The 22,374-nt window shown below is 45.5% G+C and overlaps 1 protein-coding gene across 1 annotated transcript; it reads right to left on the bottom strand.

Moving 5' to 3' along the window:
• Positions 1–1,600: 1,600 nt before the first annotated feature.
• HPSE (heparanase) lies at positions 1,601–15,357 on the bottom strand. The gene is made up of 12 exons (XM_027884413.1): positions 15,188–15,357; positions 13,125–13,270; positions 11,635–11,760; positions 11,186–11,359; positions 10,549–10,720; positions 9,903–9,950; positions 7,776–7,869; positions 7,119–7,225; positions 6,127–6,241; positions 4,628–4,746; positions 4,328–4,474; positions 1,601–3,572 (listed from the first exon to the last, which is right to left on the bottom strand). Exons 1-12 carry the CDS (start codon positions 15,355–15,357, stop codon positions 3,413–3,415), a joined length of 1,578 nt encoding a protein of 525 aa, XP_027740214.1. The 3' UTR covers positions 1,601–3,412.
• Between the last annotated feature and the right edge of the window lie 7,017 nt (positions 15,358–22,374).

Here is a 22,374-nt window from a genome sequence, read left to right as displayed (position 1 = left end):
TTTTTATTCCACACTTCCTTCAGCTTGAACGACTGACATACTGACTAAAAAATACAAGGAAAACCATTTTGAACTTAATTTCCCTAGGAGAAAGTTATGAATGTGATGGAGAAGAGTCTTCCATGTTTTGCCATTTACTGTTTTAGTGAGCTGTACTCCACAGCAGTAAAATGATTTGCACATGACAATAAAACAAATAGTTGCTCAACTGTGATGATGTGTAATTAATACTATTTTTATGACCTTGGCTCCATTTCACATTGACAAGGCCAATTGCGGGCTTTATTCAGATACAGACAAGTGCCTGAGGTGTGTCTGAATCCTGAGTCCTGGCAACAGATGTCCACAGTCACTCTGCCTGCTGTGTCCGTAGGAACTCCAATACTCTGATTTTCACCAGGTGGGTGCTCCTCCACAGATACTGTTTTGGGGTTTTTTTTGGGGGGTGTGTGATGTGGCAAGCAAACCCTGGACTGTCTACAGCAAACTTTTAAGGAGCTCATGGAAGTAAAGCAAAAAAGTTAACCTACTACCACCAGATTTATATTCATGATAAAGTGGCCTGGCCCTTCGTTGAAAAATATTTTAGGGAATAGCTAATTTCAGACTTCAGAAAATCACCTAAAGCTATTTAGACCTCACTGTCCTGTTTGGCTCAAATCTGAGTTGATGGTCAAATTGCTCCTGGCTCTGAGGAGATTATCAGTTTCCTTATTTTCACGTACAACAAATATACAAAAGTACAAATGCACGAAAGTACAAATGTTCAAAAGTACAAATGTACAAAAGTCTTATGGTGCAACTTACTCCAGTTTCCAGGAAGTAAAGCCTACAGTAAAGCCCAGGTGAGTAACCCGACCTCCAGAGTCAAAACTGGAAAGATAAATTGGAATGTGTGCGAGATATAATAACTGTCCATGTTCTCAGGTAAGTATACACACACACACATATTCAAGGTTTACAACATTCACAGAGGAAAAAAAGCCCCAGAGACCAGATGCCTGTGGGGCAGGCATTGCTGCTGCAGATGGGTCAGGGTGATGTTTTGCTTCTGTTTGAGATGGTACCTTTGTTGGTGTGCTGGGATCCTGGATCTTTCCAGTCCCCTTCACTTATCTCTCTCCTGCTTTGTTTGTGTAGAACTCACAGCAGCTATCAGCTAAATATATAACGTTTCATAAAGAGAAGTCACCTGGGTGTGTGTAGAGAGCTTTTAAAGTTGAAGGCATTTACTGTGAGCTGTAAACTCCACCCTTTGAAGACCCATGCCGTGTGCTCAGAGGAGACATGCTTGGGAGCAGCTGCCATTTGCTTGCCTGGACATCCCTGTGCTGCTCCTAATAGTTCCTGTGTGCCAGTCACCAGCACATGTGTTGAGTTGGAGTCAGACCTGGGGGTGGAGGACATCTGAACTGGTGGTCAACTGCAATTGAAACACACCAAGCTGGGTATGATTTCTTTCATTTTTATGTGTTTGGGTACTCTTGTTGGTAACCAAACATGTATGTATGTGATGTATGACCAAAAGAAAAGTAGGGAGCGTTTTGTGGTATTGGTATGTCAAAAAGAAGTTTTAAAAAAACCCCGAAGATTGCCAAAAGCTGGTATAAATCACTTTAATTAAAATCTTCAAATATAAAAGTCACAAGCATTGTAATAAACAAAACTGCTTGGAAAGTTCTAAAAAGAAGCTACCAGGCAAATAATAACTTTTATGTTTTAGTTGTAAATTACATAATAACAATAATAATAAATTATTAACTTTATGTTGACTTTATGTAAGACTTTTCACTCCATCTTCCGCTCTCTTCACTTCTTTTATGGAACCTGGACAATGTAAACAAACAGCCTTTCTCATTTCTGATCTGTTTTATCCCCTGATACATAACCCTTCACAGAATGCATCTGCTCTATGGGTACAAACAGTCCTTTGACACACTGAACTTCAATATAACCTTTTTATTGTGCAGGTTTTCATCACAGCTACAAAAGTACATCTGTTTTTGAAGTCCTCTCATTAAAAAAGGTTCCCTGCCCTGAGCTGGAACCCCATGTGGCTGGTAGCATCTTTTTAAAGCTTAAAAAGGGAAGTACACTGGTGTGGTGTTGTTTTGCCCCTGCTGTGCTCACAATATCGTAAGGCATTGACAGTGGTAGGGGTTACATATCTTCAAGGAAAACAGATGCAAATAAATATGTGTGGGAGGCCACAGGTATTGTCCGAGACCTTTTGTTATCCAGCAGACCAGTGGCTGGTGGCACATGGAAGGAACTGCAACAGGGTGTGCATGGGGAAGGCACAGCTGGGGAGAAAAGCCACCACCAACACAGTTTCTGGACAAAATGGCTATTTTCCCAGTGGGAAGGATGTCAGCCTGGCTGGGAGTTTTGTCCCCAGGATCTCTAAGGCCACTGACGTCCCTCTGATGGTTGAGGCGTGAGTGGTTTGCTCGGTCTCTTTAGTATTCCATTTCCTCGAAGAGACCCGAGTGAATTAGGGAGAGTAAAGCAAAGAGAGCTTCACCTGAAGGTTCAGGAAAGTCTTTTCCGGCTGAACTGCCTGTGGGGTGGTGAAGGCTGAGGAGTTGTGAACTCTCACCATGTAGCCCACTGACCACAGAGGGGTGCTGGTGGGCTCCTCTCCTTTCCTTGCAGGGATGAAGCGTGTTATGGCAGAAGTAGACCATCCCACAGGAACAGCTTGCATTTCATGTGTCAGAAACTTGCCTTTGGAAGGCACATGGCTACAGCTCCATCTTGTGACTGAACTCGACTAGCTTGGGAAAAATGTGTAGTATCTCCCCAAACCTGATAGAGGACCTGGTTTATCTTCAAGGTCTTTCCTCCTGCAGGCACCCTGTCCTTGGTTTGCTGTCCGTGTCCACACTTTCCACCCCAAGATGCCCTTAACAACCACAACCCCTTTTTGGGCTTCCCCACATGGTACAGGCAGAACCACAGCTGTACAGCTAAAATAAAAACCCTGCTCATCCTTTCTGAAGGCAAGCTTTTCAAGAGACTGCTTTTAGAGCTGTGCTTGCAGAAACAAGAGGGAGAGGGGAGATTGCAGTTCCCAGGCTGGCAGAGCCCCAAGCACAGTGTGAGAAGCTGATGTGTCTCCATGCGTGGCGTGGAGAAGGGCCCCCTGCTCAAGTGCAGCTACACAGGCTGGACCAAGAGCAAAACCAGCCCCTGCCTGGTCTTGCTCTACCTGGATAGTTCTCCTGGGATTTGAACAAGCATCTTTCATCTTTCAGCCTCATGTCTTGCCCAGCCCTCAGAGTGTACCAGTGCCGCCACATTTGCATCCCTCACCAGAATTAAATCCCACAGTAGAAACGTGAGTTTCTAGGATTAAAATCCCCTACTAGCCAAGTGCTTTACATTTATCCTGCATGTGTGTATTAACCATTTAAATGCAAGCAATAGCTTTGGCGTTTCTGATAACATAAAAGCCATAAGAGAAGGCTGGGAGTCCGAGTACGCTGCCGGGACCAAGGGGCTTTTCGATGAGCTCTGGCAGTGTTTTGTCATCCACCATCCGTAGCACATGGCCATTCAGCTCAATAGACCTGGAGGGGAACAGAGAGACTGTTTGGGCAGCTGTGCTCTGTTTGCCATCGAGCACAAATAGCTCCGGACCTGAGTGCAAACATTAACTCAGCCCAAAGCCAAACTAAACTTCCCTAGAGAGAAGAGCATCTGCAACACTCCCTCTGCAAGGGGTCCTTTAGAGTGGTAGCACATGCACAATGAAAACTGCATGTTTCTTAGTCTTCCAGTGAGGTAAGAGCAAAGCAGGCTTTGAAAAGTACATACTTTAATTGCCTTTTCTCCTGTAATTATGAAGGTATCTTCTATGCCTGTGGAGAAGATCCTTCCTGTGCAGATGCATTAGCAATAACAAAAAAAGACAAAACAAAACAAAACACAAAACCAACCAAACAACCAAACAAAAACAAACAAACAAAAAAAATCCCCAACATACAAAGCCTGAAGATGTTGCTGTAAATCAGGAGCCAGCACTTGGGAAAGCAATATTCCTGTGCTTGTGCAAAAGAAAAAGGACTTTAGCAGCTGGTCCAGAGCCCTGAAGCCTGCTAGAAAAAAACTTCCCAATTAACATCAAGTAAGTGTCCTTGTACCTTAGCAAGCTTTCAGCAGCCTGAGTTTAGGAGACCTGATTAAACAGAAGTCAGATTTTACTGAAAAAAATCAGATGACTGAATAGTAACCTCTTCTTCCCCCTTGCAAATTGAACAAGGGGAGGTTTTAAAGACCATCTACCTCTACTCACAGTCCTTTCCACAGGGAACTGCACACTTACCTGGAAAGTATATTCTCTTTGCCATGAGGCAGTAAGAGGTACTGATCCACGTGCTTGCTGGATAGGTAATCCGGTAGCTGCAAATGCTGGGTAATGTTGTAGAGGTTTAGGACAAACAGCGTCACGTCCCCTTCTCTGTACTTTGGGCTGCAAGGCAAGAGAAATGATGGTGGGGATCAGGAGAGAAAGAGTTTTCACACAAATGATGTGCGACCTTGCACTGTCCCAAGTCACGTTTGTTGGCCTGGGGGTGGCCATGGGCTCAGTTTTTGGGGTATTTTGCCCTCTCTGGAGGCTTACTTGAGGGTGTTTGTGCAGTGGAGGTAGACACGGAGCTTCCTCTCACTGGCTCCTGCCAGGCTGACCTGCAGCACCTTGGTACCCACCAACTTCTTGTAGAGCAGTGAGAGCCAGTAGTCCTGGGAGGCACAAAAACACATGTAAGCCCTTGTGTACATGCCAGGTACTCCACGTGGTGCCTGACAGAACGTTCATTTTGCTCCAGTTTCAGGGGCGTTTCCCCCATAGCTTTTTGCTTTACCAAGATTTTCACCGTATCCGTTTAAATTCCCACAAGCAACACAACTAAAGAGGAAACCTGCCTCCAACCTGCAGAACAGCTGCCTCAGAGCAGGGTGATGCCCAGTGCAAACTCATTTTTTCCAGGTCTTTACAGGCTTTCAAAGAGCTCCCAGCAAATCTGTCTGTCTTTGAGGTTTTTCTAGAAGGAAAACTGTTGTGTTTCTCTCCTGACTCACCATGAGTCTGGGAAATTACTTTTCCTATCAGCCTTCACGTTCAGCCCCTTTCAAGGAGGTGCAGCCTTCTGACACTGGTTGTGCTTCTTCATTTCTGTGCTAACTACAACTGCTGGAACTGCTGGATTTCCCTGCCTCAGAGGGATGATCAGCTTGATTAGCATCTGCCTGTATCTACTGCCTGTAGGTGAGGAACAACGCACATAGTTTCAGTCCAAATTAAACCTATTTTAACTGAGGGAATAAAAAGCCCAAAGCAACAAGCCTGACAATGCAGCCTCTGGCATGAGGACCAGCTGAACAAGCAGGAGGGAAAATTCCCATATGCTGGGTTTTCTTTCAGGCCATCTGTAAAAATCACAATTTGGAAGCAGAAAAATGAGAGGAAAGCTAAAAAGAAAGATGCTACCCTCTCACCTGAAGCTAAGTGCTAGTAGTACAAAGAAACATGCTGTAGATGCAAGAACAATGTATAGTTCAAATAATGAAGTTTCATCACAACAGAATGTTATTTCCTAATGAATCAAACTATACTAAATGTATATTTCAATTTGATTGTCCTTCAGCCACTACCAAAGGCTGGGTATGCTCATGACCTACAAAATGCTTGCATCTTGACTTCGTGTTGTCCCGGTTTTCACCTGGGATTTAATTTATTTTAATACCTCGTATCACTTCTGTTTAAAAATTTCTCATCACTCAGCTGAGGAGTACTCTTAAAAAAAACAGTCCATCTAGAAAAGCCTTGAGAGCTCCAGAAGTATCTGCATACAAACCAGAGCATCATGTCGCACAGATCAGTCTCTGCTGTGCTGAAGAGTGGCTGCATCCCTGCAGTTGCAGTAAATATCTTGTATATACAATATATATATAATATGTTAACCCATAATGAAACCAGATAACTTTAGGTACAAGGACAGCTGCGACTATTCAACAAAAAAAGGTGTCGTTAAAATAGCTGACTTGTACCTCCCCAGCCAGAGTTGCCTGTGCAGAAGTACCTGCAGCATTCAGGTGGTGTTAGGGGGGTTCCTTACATACCGGCAAAGGCTCAAAGTTGGCATCCACCAGGTGGTAGGTCCCTGCACCGAAGAAAACCTGTCTCATCACCACATCAATCCCTTCCCTGGCTGAAAGCCCAAGTTTGTCCAACCACCTGCCAAAAAATGAGGCAAATACCGTGTAGCTTAAATTGCTGACCTCAGTTGTACTCTATTGCCCCTCTCCAACCAGCTTGGGAAGGAGAAAAGCAAAAATTACCATATGATGCTGATTTCCTTAAAATCACACAACTAATTTCAATTCAAATCTTGCATGATTACATTAAAAAATAATTCCAGACTGTCTCTGGAAGTCTGAGTTGGTGGGAAGAGTTGCTCCACTCCCTTGTTTGCAGGTAGTGAAAAACAGAAGTGGCAGTGGAAGCTCCTGAAGGGAGCCAGGGATCCTGAAGGAAGGCCAAGGGTCTGAAGACTGAGGGAAATCATCACACCAATGACAAGGTTGCTTGTTGTTAATGAGCTTTGACTTGGCGGCCTATCAGACCTTGATGAAAAGGTCATCACATTCCAATGCAATTTTATCTCCCTGAATGTGCAAACTGATTAAAGTGCTAATAAAAGCATGAATTCTTCAATTTCAACAAAATGCTACAGTTGGTGTCCTTGGAGAAAATTATTTAGATTGGTTTTTTCATGGTGGTCAAAGGATGGCATCAGAAAAGGACACCCGTGCCATGAATGACTTTCCTTCCTCACAAAAGGACAGAGTTGGCATTGCAGATTTGAGGGCAGAAATACAGCCTTCTTTGCTTCTCGTCCCCCGTTTCCTATGGGAATCTGCTGTTGCCTGGGCGTACAGTGAACCTCAGGCACAGCACAGAGGGAGTGGTGGGAGGGTTACAATCCTTAACCCACCATTGCTTGCACTCCCCAGGAAGCCTGAGGAAGCCACGTTCCTCCCATGGCACAGGTACACAGCCCCTTCTGCAGGTGAAATGTGTAATTCCCCCACGCCTGGGACATGGTACTCACATAAAGCCAGCAACATAAGTGTTGGACAGTCTGGGAGCTCCCCCTCCATAGGCAGAGCTTGTCTCTCCCAGCCAGACCTTCTTGTTGGGCACGGTCCCATCAACAATCTGGCCAGTTTAGCATTAGGGAAGAAGAGAAAGAGACAACAGTTAAGTTTTTGGGCTACTGAAATAATTGAAATTTTGTGCTTTAGCCAAAAGATTTGTACGATGTTTGCATTTAAGGGATATCACCAGATGAGATGGGATGTCACAGAAATTTTGATCAAAAGGACTAGAAAGAGATTTACATCCTACCCCCTCAAAAAAGCCATGTTTACCCATATGAAATAAGGCAAACATTGCTAAAATCCAGGTCCTGTAAATCTTCTTGTGCTGAGTAGTGCTGTATTCTAAGTTATAATGTTCTCAGGATCAAAAAATAAAAAAAAAAAAAAAATGGGGTGGGGTGGTGGGGTGAAATGACCATAAATTACATCCCTGAGTAACAACTACTTCAATAAATGGGAATGTTGTTGGTGTGTGATGTTTTCAATGTCAGCAGCACCCAAGCTTTGAGGACCCCTGTTCATTGCTAGTAAGGAATTGTGCTTTATTCTGGAATGTTTGCTGACCCCTGGAAAGCTGAACATGGGAATGATTGAACAGGAAAAGGCACCTCCAGGACTTCGTGTATGGCTGTGGCAAAGGTATCCAGCACTTCAGGGCTCAAGAAATCCCTCCTTGTTGCACTTCGTCCATTCACATAGTAACTGAAAAGGGGGAAAAAAACATAGCCAAAATTAAGGAAAAATACCACAAGTGGCACAGAATACCACCAAAAGTATTCAGCTGCTTGATACATTTATCCACAGCACTATTTTTTTGTCCAGGTCTTTTTCTTCTTTTGTTTTCCAAATGTGTAGGTATTTCATTTGTATTTAGGGGACTGTTGGATATAATTACCTCGATGGAGGCAGGATATCACAGAAACCTCCAACAGCAGAAGTAGTAGGTTTGTTTGCATCTACTCATTTAGAATTAGGAAAACATCACTGGGTAAGAACCAGCTTTTGCAAATCTTCTCTTGCTAAGGACTCCAACGTTCCTATGTGATTGCTTGCATTACTGTATCAAGTTATACATTACAAATACCAGATCCCAGCTTCTGTCCCTCTGTTGGATTATTTTGGTCATTTGGAGGGGAACAGGATGTAGCCATCCTTATGAGATGAAGGTTGGCCTCCACCAGGAGCAGTAGAACTTTTAAGTCTGTTTTTCCCAACTAAAGAATTGGGATCCTTGTGGTTTTTACATTTCATTGTGCTGTCACTCAGTCCTACCAGAAGTAGCTGAAGTCTTCTAGCCACAAGAGGAAGCTAAAACCTGATAATCCTAAATTAGTAGAGAAAATAACACATGTCCACTTAAAGCAAAGGCAGCCACAGGGCAAGAACAGCCCAGGGAGGGGAGAGGGCAAGGTTCATGCTTTCTAGCAGCTCAGAATGCATAGACAAGTCATATATATATATACATATGTATATAATAGAAGTATATGCATCTTTTCCCCCTCTCACCTGATTGTTGCATGTCACTGTGCTGCATTTCACTCTGGAAAAAAACCTGCCTTCACACGGAAATGACTTTCAGACATAAGGGGTTCATGGCAGGTGCCCCAGGGCCAACTTGCCACCGGAGCCCTTTGAACCTGCATAGGTAAGCCAGGCACAAGAGCGAAGGGCTGGGACTGTGCCTGTGCTGCTTGCGCTGCGGGTGGGATCTGAGGGCCAGTTACCCACACAGAGCCCAGACTCGCCTGGAGAGCAAACCTAAGGGAACAGGAGAAGCTGCTATCCTTTCCCCATGAGTAGGGGTCAGCCAGACCTGCAGGGCTTTTCATTTATATTAGAGATAACTAGAGAGAAAAAGGCAGCAAATAACACATCAGCTCACGAGGTTTCTGTTGCATTTTCTAGAAGGAATTGGATGCATTTGTCAACAGCATCATCAGTGACTCCCTGAATTTGCTTTCAGCAAGCAAAGCTTTCACTCAAGCAGGTTTAGCCTTTCTAAAGCCAAGAAGAGCATCAATGTCAGGGGTACTGACTCTATTTCAAAATCCAGACACCCATGGGTTGTTTAAAACTTTGCATTAAAAACCTTTTGCTTTCACAGTGGTTCAGCAGAGTCATCTCTGCCGAGTAAGCCTGAGCTATTTTATTCTCCTTTTATACGACACTCTCTTCTTCCCATGGGAAAGTGCATTTTATTTGCAGGGGGTGGCAGCTTGGAACTTTGAAACAACCAGGACTGCAGCTCAGATCTGACTAGCTTTTGGTACGTGTTGTAATGCATGTGCAAAAAGGCTCAACTGCTGCAGAAACTCTCCTTATGCCAGAGAGAGCCACGACTGATGTAACCCCTCACACTCCTGTGAGAAAAAAAGCTGCTATGTCATCTTTTTTCCCCACTTCCCACTTCTGTTCTTCTCCATGCACATATTTAGCAAGCAAAAGGACTGCCTTGCACACATTGCATTCCCTGCAGCTGTGCCTGTGTTACAACCCACCACCACTGCTTTGGGGTCTCTGCTAGAAAGTAGCCTCTTTGGAGGCTTTCTGCGCTTCTCTAACACGCTCCCTCAATTCATCTCTTATTCTGAACAGAGAAGTTTGTGGAGAGGCCCCTGAGGAACTGCTGAAAAGGGTATTTCACCCCTCTCCTTCCCCCTGACATGTTCAAATTGACATTTTGTAAAGAAAACAGGCAATAATCAGAGTGACAATGGCATCCAAGTGGTACTTACTGGTGCCACGTGACAGAGTCGATCACCTTCCCTCCCGATTTCAGGAAGCTGCAACCAGAGGGAATGTGGTGAAGAGCAGGGGGTTAGGAGGTACTGGTGATGGGTCTTGGCCCTCCCACAAGCGAGCCACCATGCATAGCCCTCCCCTCTGCCCCCGGCTGCCATCAGTGATGGTGAATGCTTTGGGACCACAGACTTTGGGCAGCCTGGTTGCCTCAGCAGGTCGCTGGGAGGATGAATTAATGTTTAGCACACAGGTGTTTCTGGGGCAAAAAGCCCTTGTTAGCACAGCAATAGAGCCAGCACTCAGTGGAAAAGCATGCAGAACACTGACATGCTGCCAGCAGCTGAGTTTCAACTGGCTGAATATGTAAGCTTTCAGCTCATGCATGCAGGTAAGGCTTTAGTTGTCCTCAGTCAAGGGAAAAAAATCCATGTTTATAATTTAAGGAAAAATGCAATAAAACTGTTCTCAAATAGGCCACGTGTGTCCATTTGTACATCCGTACTATTGATTTGGAACAGAAAACCCTTAAAACCCTGCCCTGGTGCGTCCTCATGCCCCCCTGCATCTGGATGCAGACAAAGTACCACTCTCTGCACCTGCCCCACCCTGGAGGGTGCTGCTTGTGCCCCACAGCCCTACCTTCTCAGCAGTCTCTGTGTGTGCTTCCGGGGCTGCCCCACATCAGGACCGTAGAGCTTTGCGTGCTGGTAGAGGGTGTAGTTATTCAGAAGCTGGCGTAAGTGAATAAAATCTTGCCCCAGCTGGTAGCCGTCGATGTGGATGCCAGATTTCTTCCTGAAGCTGTTGGGCTCTGGCAAAGACACGTGCACATCAACACCCCGCTCTAGTTCTGGGACACAAAATAGGGCAGCTTGTTCCACGTGGGGAACACCAGTCCCCTAAGGCTTCACCTGATCTGGCAGGGTATGAGTGAGATATTTGGAGGTAGTAAGCACGAGATCAAAAGCCTGGGGGAACGCAGCGTGCTGCTCTCCAGCACTCCATCCCAGCCAGTCTCCTTAGGTGACATGCTGCACCCTGAGGGATCTAAAAGCCTTGGTAGGAGCAGCAAAATCACCTCAATTTTCTCATTCATTGTATCTTCTCATGAAATCCCTCCTTGCAAATTAAGACCTTAACATTTCTTAATAAAACATCACTTTGCCTTTATGTGCCATCATCCCAAACATCCAAAACTGGGGTACCAGCCCGTACCCTGTAGTGGTACTTTCCCAGGTGACGGCTGGCCTGGCCAACAAGCAGGCTTTGCACTTACCATTCCCGAGTTCCCAGGAGATGTTGTAGCTCTGTGAGGCACAGTAGTCCAGCAGCGCCTGGGCGTTCGAGCTGTCCCACTGCAAACCACCTTTCCGCAGCAAGGCATTGAGTCCAAAGATCAGGTGAAACCCTGAGCAGTTTGCAAAGCTGTAGAGAATATCCAGGGTATTTTCTGCACAGAGGAGAAAGGGAGGATGCTTATCTCAAGGTTACACTGTGCTAATTGAGCTCCAGCCAAGCAACAATTGTGCTGCCCATGTTTATTTAGTCTGATGCTGCAGATGTGCAAACAGTAGAAAAAGAGTTCTTTGAATATTTTGCTAAGGGGGTGAAATGTTTATTTTTCAGTGGTTTCAGCTCCTAGCAGCCTACAAGCCTTTTACTGTGGGGCAGAGATTTACACCTCCTTGTTTATAAATCCTACAGAGAAATCCATCACAGTCTTACTTGTAATGGTGGTGTTTTTGTGCTTTTTCCGGTTCTGCTCAGCAAGAATCAGCTTCTCCTGGCTGGGCCACTGGACCAGCAGCAACTTCTCAACAGCAGAGAACACAGGAGTCGAGCCACAAGCCTCTGTAGGGTAGAAGGTTGATAAGAATTAACTCCTAACTCCTCACTTGCACAGCTAGAGTCCGACACGTGAAGGGCTGCATCCCTCAGGAGGAAGGACAGTTCCTTGGTGCCAGGCTGGGAGCTGGTCATGCACTTCTGTGAAACGCACCACTGCTTTCATAGCAATAACCACATAGGAAAAGAGGGCTGGCTTAATGCATAAATAGATACTACATAAAAAAATGCATATTTTTCAGTTTGAGGTGAATGGAGATAGTGGGGTGAGGGAAGACTGAACTGTGCTTTTTTAAGCTGGTATTGTGTCAATCAGCCCCCAGTAAACTGTTTTATTTGGAGCACCATCCAGAAACCCTCGTTACGGTGACCTGACAAAGCTTGGGTTGCCATGCCCAAGGAGCAGATAAGATGTCCTGGCATGCAGTGGTGTGGCAGGGATTATAGCCCACCTTGCTGGGGGCACAAACAGGGCAATGCTTCCTGCACTGCCCGTCCTGTGCAGGGGAAAGCGCTGAATCCCCTTCATGGCTCCGGCAGCAAGGCTGGCAGGAGTCACGAGACACTTGTTTTTCAAAGCTCATGCTTTTTCTTGGCACGCAAACCAGGAACAAGCCACAACCTGGAGTGGTTCCTCTTCCTAAAGAGAGGAAGGCACGAGCCAGGGTCACAGGAGGCAGCTACTTAGTGAAGTGATATGAGGGGAAAAGTACCACTCGACCTCAAAACCGAGCATCCCTGGTTGCACAATAAGGTATGATTGCACCGTTGAGCTACGTACCACAGGAACAGATGGGAAATTTTTCATTGGAAACAACTCTAGAAGGATTTATGTGCTTTTGCTAAGTTTAAAGAGAAAATACCAAGCTCAAGAAGTTGGCAGTGGTCCAGCGGGTCCATGCTTGCCCTGTCAAAGAGACAGGAGAGCAAGGCTGCACCCCCAACCTAGCTCTCTGGCTTTGGCCAGCACAGAAAAATCACACACTCTGTTCTCCTCAGGTTATTTCTTCCATCTGTTACTTAATTTTCATAATGAAGCCACAGCTTTTGAGTTGACCTTGAACACCGCCCAGGCAGTGGCAGAGGTCCCAAGACTGCTGCAAGAAGCACAGGGCAGCAGAGTCCCAGCAGAGATGCCAGCACAGATATGAGTCCCCTGCATTCTTTCTCCCTTTCCAATGGCTGGCACAGCTCTTCCCACAAACTGTGTTGAAGGTTCACAGATCTCATCTCCATGGCAGAGAGGAATGATGACCCTGTGGAGGACACCCAGCACTGCTGCCGTACCCTTGTAGCATCCCCATCCTGCATCAAAGTCCTCTCCTAAACCCAGAACGGTTTCGAGTCTAACATGTTGATGCCTATTTTACCTTGCTGTGCCTGAAGTTCCCAGAGGATTTTTTCTTCTGAAGTTGAATCTTTGTTGGGATCAAAGATAAGAAAATCTGTCTCAGTGCCACCGAACCTCAGGAAGCCTGGGGACAGGGCTGTCGCCAGTGCACGCAGTTTGGGATTGCTGAGGAAGGAACATTGAGAAACAGAAAATCACTGTAGCTTTGGTGTAGAGGCTAAACATGGGAAGTACTTGGAGGAATATGCTGCAGTGACTTAGGGCTATCCAGTTCCCTCATGGCACTCCTGACGCCTCCTTGGATCTGTGTCCCAGCTCTCTGCACTGTACAACAGGGAAACTGCTGGCCAGGTGAGCCAGGAGAGCACTGATAAGGAAACAAGGTGAAGACATGCCTGTGGGAACATGGGCACAGGCAGGGAGCCAAATCCTTGGGGAAAAATAAGGCAATATTTCAAAACAGGTATTTTTTTTCCTAAACATCCCGCTCCCCTAGACCTTTTGGTTTTGTTTATGTAACACTAACATAACAGTCCTGTGAGAAGGTGGGCATAAAACTGACTTTACATCATCAGTCCCGATTTCAATCAACAACAGCCAAAGCAATCTTTTTTGTACCCAAGAGAAATTAGGAGTCCATGCTGGGGCAGGTGTTAGCTTTAGCAAAGGAGGTGCATAAAAGATCAAACAACTCTGCCTTTGTGACTTGCACACACCCCATGCAGGATGCGCAGCACTGGGGGACGGAGGACACCAGGCACATCAGCCCTATCTGCCCGGTGGTGACAAACAGCAGATTAGAGGCCACTGAGTACTTCCCACTCCTCTTAGTGGCAGGGCTGGCCCCAGAATGAACCCCAAGGCAGTTGGGGCTGGAGGTTGGGGACCTGAGCATTTTCCAGTAAAGCTGGTGACAATTTTCTCCCCAGCTTGATGAGGAGGAAAAGATGAAAGTGGTGGGAGGAGGGAAATCAGGACTGGAGAAATACTGTGGGGATAAAAAATGGGATCAGAGAGATGAAAAGGGAAGAATTAAGATAGCTTCCAAAAAAAAAAAAAAATTAGAGCAAAAGCAAAGAAGAAAAGGCAGAAGTGGTCAGAAGCAAAAGAACGGACAGGAAACACCATCACTCAGCAGCCTAGAGTTGTTTAGGACAAAAAAGACTTTGTGTGTTGGATCTCTCGGTTCAGCTTTGATGGTGACACACCCTCCTCAGCGTTTATTTGACTTTATGTTGATTAAGTCTTCCAAACCACCTGAGGGCTCAGATGATTTTTCTCTTTCGGAACAGCAGGGATAGCAGCCCCCAGCCCCTCCTTACATTACGCCTCTGCTCTGTAGAATCACAGAATTGTTAAGCTTGAAGAAGACCTCTAAGATCATAAAATCCAAACATCAACCCAGCACTGCCATGTTCACCACTAAACCACGTAAACTATGCCCCAATGTACCACATCCATAGTTTTTTTGAACACTTTCACGAATGGTGATCCCACCACTTCCCTGTTCCAATGCCTACTTTTCTTAATATCCAATCTAAACCTGCGCTGATGCAACCTGATGCCGTTTCCTCTCGACCAGTCACTTGTTACCTGGGTCAAGAGACCGACATACATCTCGTTACAACCTCCTTTCCGGTAGTTGTAAAAGAGCTCGCCTGAGCCTCCGTTTGCCAAACAACCCCAGTTCCCTCAGTTTCCTGCTCCCTTTTTTTTTTTGCTCGCAAAGCAGCTCCTCTCCCATGTTTATCCCCGAACTGCCCCTTCCCTGCAACCACCCACGGAAGGTACAGCCTTGATGCCGCGGGAGGATGAAATTGGTGAATTCCGAAGCAGAGGGGATCCAGCAGCCTCTCCTGACCCTGGTTCCAGGGATGGGGGGTTCCCCGTTCCCCCCAGCTCGCTCCGCAGTCCATTTGTCGGTTCCCAGCCGGGATGACTGGGTTCCCCCCGCACCCCCGTGGCTGGGGACCTCTCTGCCTGCCGGGGACCTCTCCCTTGCCCCAGGGAACCCCTCTGCCGTGCCCCCTCCTCTCCCCAGCACCCTTTTCCCTTCTCCCAAAGAGGCGAGAGGTGGCTCACCTGAGCAAGGCGACAAAGCGCGGATCTCGGGCCAGGCTGGCATCCAGAGTAAGGGAGAGGAAATCCGGGCTCACCTCGCCGCGGGGGCTGCCCTGGAGCCCCAGCCGAAGCACCGCCGCCCGCTGCCCCCCCGCCAGCGCCGGCAGCAGCAGCGGCAGCAGCAGCAGCATCCTTCGCTCCTGGCCCGCCGCCGCCGCCGGCACCACCCCCGCGGAGGGCGGGACAAGGGGTTCAGCCCTGCGCTCCCCGCCGGGAAGGATGGGGCCGGCGTGAGCAGGACCCTCCTCTCCCTCTGGAAGCGGTTTAGGGCTTCAGTCGCATCTTTGGAACGCAGCCCTGCTCTTCGAGCCTCAAATCAGCGGCAAGACACCTGAAGCTGCCTCAGCCCTTGCACCTTCAACTCTCCTAGCTGCCTCAACAATTGCAAAATGAACCTGTGTTTCAAGCTGCTGCTTTGCCTGCTCACGCCTTGCAGCCGATCGGCCGCTTCTTACAGCATCGCGCCCTGCCCGAGCGGCCCTGGGCAACTGCCTGCACAAACAGCGGGCTGGAAAATCGCTGCAGGCGATGCTCGAGGGCTGAAATGTCGGGCTGACAGCCCAGCCACGGGCCTCCACTGTGGGAAACCGAGTTACAACCAGGTCAGAATGAAAACCACCTCCCCCTGCTACAAACACCGTTGGAACAGGGCTATTTCTTAATTACAGAAACATGAAACTTGGAATTACTCTTACAATAAAGATTCAAGCGTGCTCTGGGTCTGCCACCAAGGTGTTCCCTACAAAACTTCTTCAGCAACACCTGGCCTTGCAGGGACTCATGTTGGGAAACAGCCAGGTGCAGCCTTGGAGCAGGTATTGCTTAGTATCATGGAATGATTTGGGTTGGAAGGGACCTTAAGGATCATATAGTTCCAACCCCCCTGCCATGGGCAGGAACACCTCCCACTAGGCCAGGTTGCTCAAAGCCCCATCCAACCTGTCCTTGAAGACTTCCAGGGATGGGGCATGCACAACTTCTCTGGGCAACCTGTTCCAGTGTGTCATCACCCTCACAGTAAAGAATTTCTTCCTAACATCTGATCTAAACCTACTCTTCTTCAGCTTAAGGCTATTCTGCTCTTGTCCTATCACATCATGTCCTTGTAAAAAGTCCCCCTCCAGCTCTCTTGTAGATCCCCTTTTAGATACTGGAAAGTGCTGTAAGGTCTCTCTGGAGCCTTCTCTTCTCCTGACTGAACCCCAGCTCTCTCATCCTGTCTTCATAGGAAAGGTGCTCCAGCCCTCTGATCATCTTCATGGCCTCCACTGGACTTATTCCAAGAGGTGTGCAACCTTCTTATTTTGGTGGCCCCAGAGCTGGATGCAGTACCACAGATGGAATCTGAGGTAGAGGGAGACAATCAGTTCTCTGGACCTGCAGGTCTTGCTTCCTTTGAAGCAGCCCAGAATACAGTTGGCTTTCTGGACTGCAGGAATGTTTCCAACTTTCTATGCAGGCTACTGAAACATTTGCGGTTTTTAAAAAAATTACGTTTTCCATCTCCATTACATTTCACACCTGCGTCAGTTCATCCTGAAGCATCCATGTTTCTTGCTGAGTTTGTTTTCAAGGAGTTTTCTGCTGGAACAGGCTGCAAATCTGTTACTTTATTTGGGTGCAGCACTTCCCACGCATGTCGGAGCCGGATCATTAATCAGTGTGGCTCAAGTGCTCGCCTGCCAGGCCCTTCCTGTTCCTGCTTGCTCTACATTTTTGTACTATTAAGTAACTCTCCACCGGAACTAGAAGAACTGGACCAAATTAACTCAGTTTTTGATAAACACATCCATGACTCTGCCAAAAAGGAAACATCAGTGACACTCCTGACTGTCTCAATATCTTAGCCAGGGTAATGCTTCCCATTTTGGGGGTGCAGCACCAATTATATGCCTACGCCCCAGGAAGGGCTGGGGTGACTGTCTGCCAGAGGAATAATTCATCTATCAGCAGGTGACTGGAGCACCACACAAACTATCCAGCCCCATGAGTAAACCAAGGATATAAGAATGTAGCTCAAGTGTGTGATAAGTCATTGCTGCAAACCTAGTTAAGGTTGCTACTACAGGTACAGAAAAGGTCAACAGGTGTCAGGAGAGATGCAGCCTGTGCACAGTTTTTTCCTGTTGGAATTCACTACTTCTGCCTTCATTTCCTCAATGTACTTCTTTGAGGAGAGGAGGTTTAAATCACTTGCCACTGTGCTCTGTTTCTAAACAGCAGAGGCACAAGGTGTGTATTTCAAATGGTCAAGCCTATGTTTTGGTTTCAATCGCTGTGAATAGGTGTGTGTACATAAGGTTTAGCACGTTACATTTTCAGCAGCCTGCAAACACTCGTAGCTGGAAAATAATGCCTTCCAGCATTTGCATAAGAACTAGAGGTACTATTGCAGCTTTTACCTGGGCATTTTTCACATTGTTCTATACCCATTTTTAAATATTGCGAAGTAGGCGAGATCAGTACAGAGGTATTTGGACTCCCATGGAAAATTTGGGCAGATTTTGAGTGATGCCCTGTGAACTAGAAGGGGAGCACTTATGAACCAGGACTAGGCTTAAGCCCGCTTAAGTGTTATTTGAAGCCAGCTCTGAAGGAGCACCCCATCCCACTTCCTCACTCCACAGAAAGCCTAGTCCCTGCCTTGTGACATTCAAATGCTTTGGTTATGCAGCTCCTATCAGGCAGTTCTGCTTCTCCCATGCCAGTGATGCCATTAGGCACACTGTGCTGACTAGGTTTTCATAACTAGAGAGAACTAAAAATAAAGCTTTCCAGGAATTTCAACTGTCTAAGAGCAGTGGCACCATGCTATTGCTAAGAGGGACCCCACTGCTCTTCCTGGGCAAGCACCAAGAACTGACATATTTTCATATATATCACTTATATATATACCTCAGTTTTCTACCTTCTGCATATTGAGGGCATTCTGAAGGGAAGAGTTATACAAAAAGTCACAATTCTTGTGACATAGCAGTGTTTGGGCAGATGAACAGAGCAGACCTGTGTCAGAGTAGGACTCTGTTTCTGTATAAGAAGCATCAGGAAGATGAAACTAAACTGATGCCAAGAAAGCATGGAAACTGTAAAAAACAGAGATGCCTATCGAAGTGGTTTTGTAAGCTATCCTTACTCCCTGCCCCCAAACCCCCAGCCAGACCTCGCCCTGACAGAGCACACAGCCCTCAGCACTCCCAGCTGGTTTTATTTCTGAACTCAGCTGGTTATGGGAGGCTGAAAAGGCACCGTTTTATGATAAATTTTATAAACTGTGCTCTGTTTATTCAGAGCTGGAAATAACACCATGGGTCTAGCTTTTAGCAGTTCTCTTTGAAGTGCACACAGCTTTTTAGGTAGTTCTAAAAGATTGTTTCTACTGAGTCTGCAGCTGACAGATTCAGGTACGGTGGGAGTTGTGGAGCACACCAAAATCACTCAGCCTCCCACTAACCAGAACGAAGCTTTTATGTGAGAATATTTGCCTCTCATTACAGCTGATGTGCAGAGCTGGACTGCCGTGCTGAAAGAGATGAAATGAAGCTTTTGAAGGATGGACAAAGTGAGAGCTGCCTAGGCAGGACTAGCTCACGTGGGAATGGCTTTCTAGAACAGAGGAACACAATAGGTCTTGTTCACACAATGCAAATTAACAGCTAAACGTTAACCTGAGGCTGACCCTCTTACCAGTCCTTGCAGAGAGACGTTTTAAGTAGGTTACATACAGGGATTCCTAAAAGCACAGAATTATGATTTGAGGAAGAACGGGAATCACACATTCACAAAAAATTGGTCTCTGCGGGTAAGCTGGAAAGTGGAGTGAATAGGGACAAAGACTAAGAAATATGCTCTGAGGTTTTAGGTCAGAACATTTATTCTGCACCTGAAGAGACTTGCACACACCATAGATCTGATTGAATTTACTGTAGGTTATGAAGGCTTTGGCTGGAATATCCTACAGGACGTACATTAGCTTTGAAGCACCTACTCTTATTTCACATGGAAGTAAGATAAATTCATCAGCGTTGCTTCTTTCCCTTTAACACAGGCTTTAGGATACAAATATCCCATTGAAGCAAGTGAGAAATCTTTGCTTTCCAAAACATCCTGACCCCATCCTTGCTTAGCACAAGCTTTCCCATAGCATATCCACTAAACCAAATCGTAACCATTCCAGCATCTGCATGTTACATATATATATATATATATATATATAATGAGCCCAGTACTGTAGCTGACATTGAACCACTTCAGCATCATCCAGCAGGACAAAAATATCATGACCAGCATCTGCTGTATACCTTTTTTCCCCTCTCCTGTCTTCACCCAGCAGAAAAGCCCAGGTAAGAAAGCTTTATATGAAAAGCATTTGATCATACATTAATAGATACTGTAGAAAGAATAAGCGGTATGAAGTGCATGTACTGCCTTGCTTGACAAGCTTGATTTTAGAAAAAATAAGACAAGCTACATATATCAGAGCTTCAGAGCAAATTAGAGCAGCTTCATTCATTCCACTTCTGATGTTCTCAAAGGTCACAGAGAAAGCCTTGAGGGAGTTGCACTCATCCATTTGGCAGAGCACAGCCTGTGTAAACAGAACAGCAGAGACAACAAACGTCAACCTCTTTTTCTTTCCAGACCAGCTTCATGCAGATCTGAAACCACTCGCTTATTTCAAGCCAGCTTTTCCTACCATTTTCAAAGGAGATCTGGCATTTGTAGGGAATACTTGACTTCCTTTCTAAACATCCAGCAGGTCAAAATCTGAACTCACAATAGTGCTGGTTGTTAGTGATGTACAGTGTGAGGTTACAGTTAGTAACTGGCAGGAAGAATTTTTTTCCTGCTGTTCCCCTCCGCTGTATAAAAATAAAAATGTACACTCTGATAAGCATGCAAGTACAAATATCATTGTGACAGAGGTTACTGCCTCGTTAACTACTCTGTAGTTAATGCAGCAATTAATGGATTATATCCACAACACCAGTTATTGCAATAAATCAGTACTCAGAGTGAATAATTTTACATTACCTTGCTCTTTGTTTTGGTTTCCCCCCCCCCCCNACCAATAAAACTTTAGAGCAACTGGTTAGGCCTGAAGAGCATCACTAAAATTTTCTTATATGTGTACTACATCAACTACTTAGGTACATACAGTTATGCTGTCATGAACATCATCTGCCTTTTGAATGTAACACAAATAAACCAATAGAGAATGAAATATTATCTATCATTTGGTCAAAAATATATCTCAGAAGGGCAAGGCATTAAGAGACAGACTTACACAGACTCAAGTCATGGCAAATACTGCTTCTGCCCTAGAGGGCCAATTACTGTTAGAGCCAACCTAACATTTTCTGTTTCCAAAGCCATTTGTGCCTTAGCCCTTCAGGATCAGCAATAGGATTCCTCTGCAGGCACTCAATCAACTAGTGGAAATGAATCATGCTACCACTAAAAAGTGCTGGGTTTAAATTCTTGACCTGGATTAATACTGAATGCACTCAAATATTGCACTTATATAAACTTCATATGCCGCTATGAATTATCGTAACTAGAGGTATGTTTCTGCTAAATAAGGAATTTATTCAATTGCTACCTATGATGCAACACCAAAATGAGCAGTACAATACTAGCACTGTCATCAGTTTTTCACCGTTACTTCTTTCAGTCAAGCATTCAACATCCAATGGCCCCACTGAATTTAAAAACATTCTTGGTAATTTCTAGATTGCCAACATAATTAACTGAATTGAGTAACAAACACACAGTTTAACTAAGGTTTATCTTTATTTTGCTGTATTGAGAAGGGACACCTGATTTTGCAGAGAAATGCCATGTTCAGGTGTGCTACTATAGTGGCTACCATAACTCAAAACTACTTTCATGCCCTTGTGAGACCCTACCTGGAATGCTGCATCCAGGTCTGGGGGTCCTCAGCACAAGAAAGACATGGACCTGTTGGAGCAGGTTCAGAGGAGGTCACGAAGATGATCAGAAGGCTGGAGGCCCTCTCCTATGAAAACAGGCTGAGGGAATTGGGGTTGTTCAGCCTGGAGAATGCTCCAGGACTTACAAAAAAAAAAGAGGAAGAGAGACTTTTTGTACACAGGCAGATAGTGACAGGACAAGACGGAATGGCTTTAAACTAAAAAAGGAGATACTTAGATTAGATGTTAGGAAGAAATTTTTCCCTATGAGGATGGTGAGGCACTAGGGCACGTTTCCCAGAGAAGTTGAGGATGCCCCGTCTCTGGAAGTGTTCAAGGCCAGGTTGGATGGGGCTCTGAACAACCTGGTCTAGTGAAAAGTGTCCCTGACTACAGCAGAGGAGATGGAACTAGATGATCTTTAAGAGCCCTTCCAACCCAAACTATTCTACGATTCTATGATTTAACCCACCAGTCTGTCCCAGCTTTCAAGTTTGTCTTAATGGGCAGTGCTCTACCATTGTCCAGTAGCAGACACCAGCTTTGCAAAGTTTACTTTGTCACAACTGAGGAAGTTTCAGGCGGCCTCAAATCTGCTTCCATGAAGCCTAATTTTTTGCTGGAACAAATCTGGCTCAGATATCTTTAGAAATTTTAACTGTGAGTGACACCTGCTCATGGAGTCTCTGAACTTGATATGGCTTCTCAAAAGTCAGTTCTTCAAGACTTCATTGTTACTAGTCTTTACATTTAAGTAAGTAATTAAAAAAAAAAAACATTAAAAAAAGGTAAACTTTTAGTTTGGAAGACAGCTACAGAAGCATCCTGAAAAAAACATTTCAGGGAACGGCCAAAGGCTGAATATGAATTTTGAACATGAATTTCAAAAACATTGAAAATTTGAATATGAACAAATATGAAAATATCTGCATCTTTTAAGGAGGCTTAAACTAGGCATCATTTACAATTTGTTGCAAAACTCTGGGACATCTCCTTTGTTAAGAATTGCAGCTCTATTTCTCTCCTTCTGTTAGCTATATCTAGAGAACAGAGAATCCTGCCAGCAGGAATTTTGGAGTAGTTCGCTCAAACTCATGTGTCGTAAATGGAATATCCAAAATAAATATATTATTTAAGTCAACTATGAACCTAAGCTCCTGGCAGAAGTACATACCAGGCAGTTAGTCCAATCCCCAAAGCGCTCCTAGGGCTATGTCT

Source organism: Empidonax traillii, unplaced genomic scaffold (genome assembly GCF_003031625.1).
Source record: "Empidonax traillii isolate 1590-97213 ecotype Southwest subspecies unplaced genomic scaffold, ASM303162v1 scaffold144:size1428860, whole genome shotgun sequence".
Classification (NCBI taxonomy): Eukaryota; Metazoa; Chordata; class Aves; order Passeriformes; family Tyrannidae; genus Empidonax; species Empidonax traillii.
This window is presented reverse-complemented; position numbering and strand designations above follow the sequence as displayed.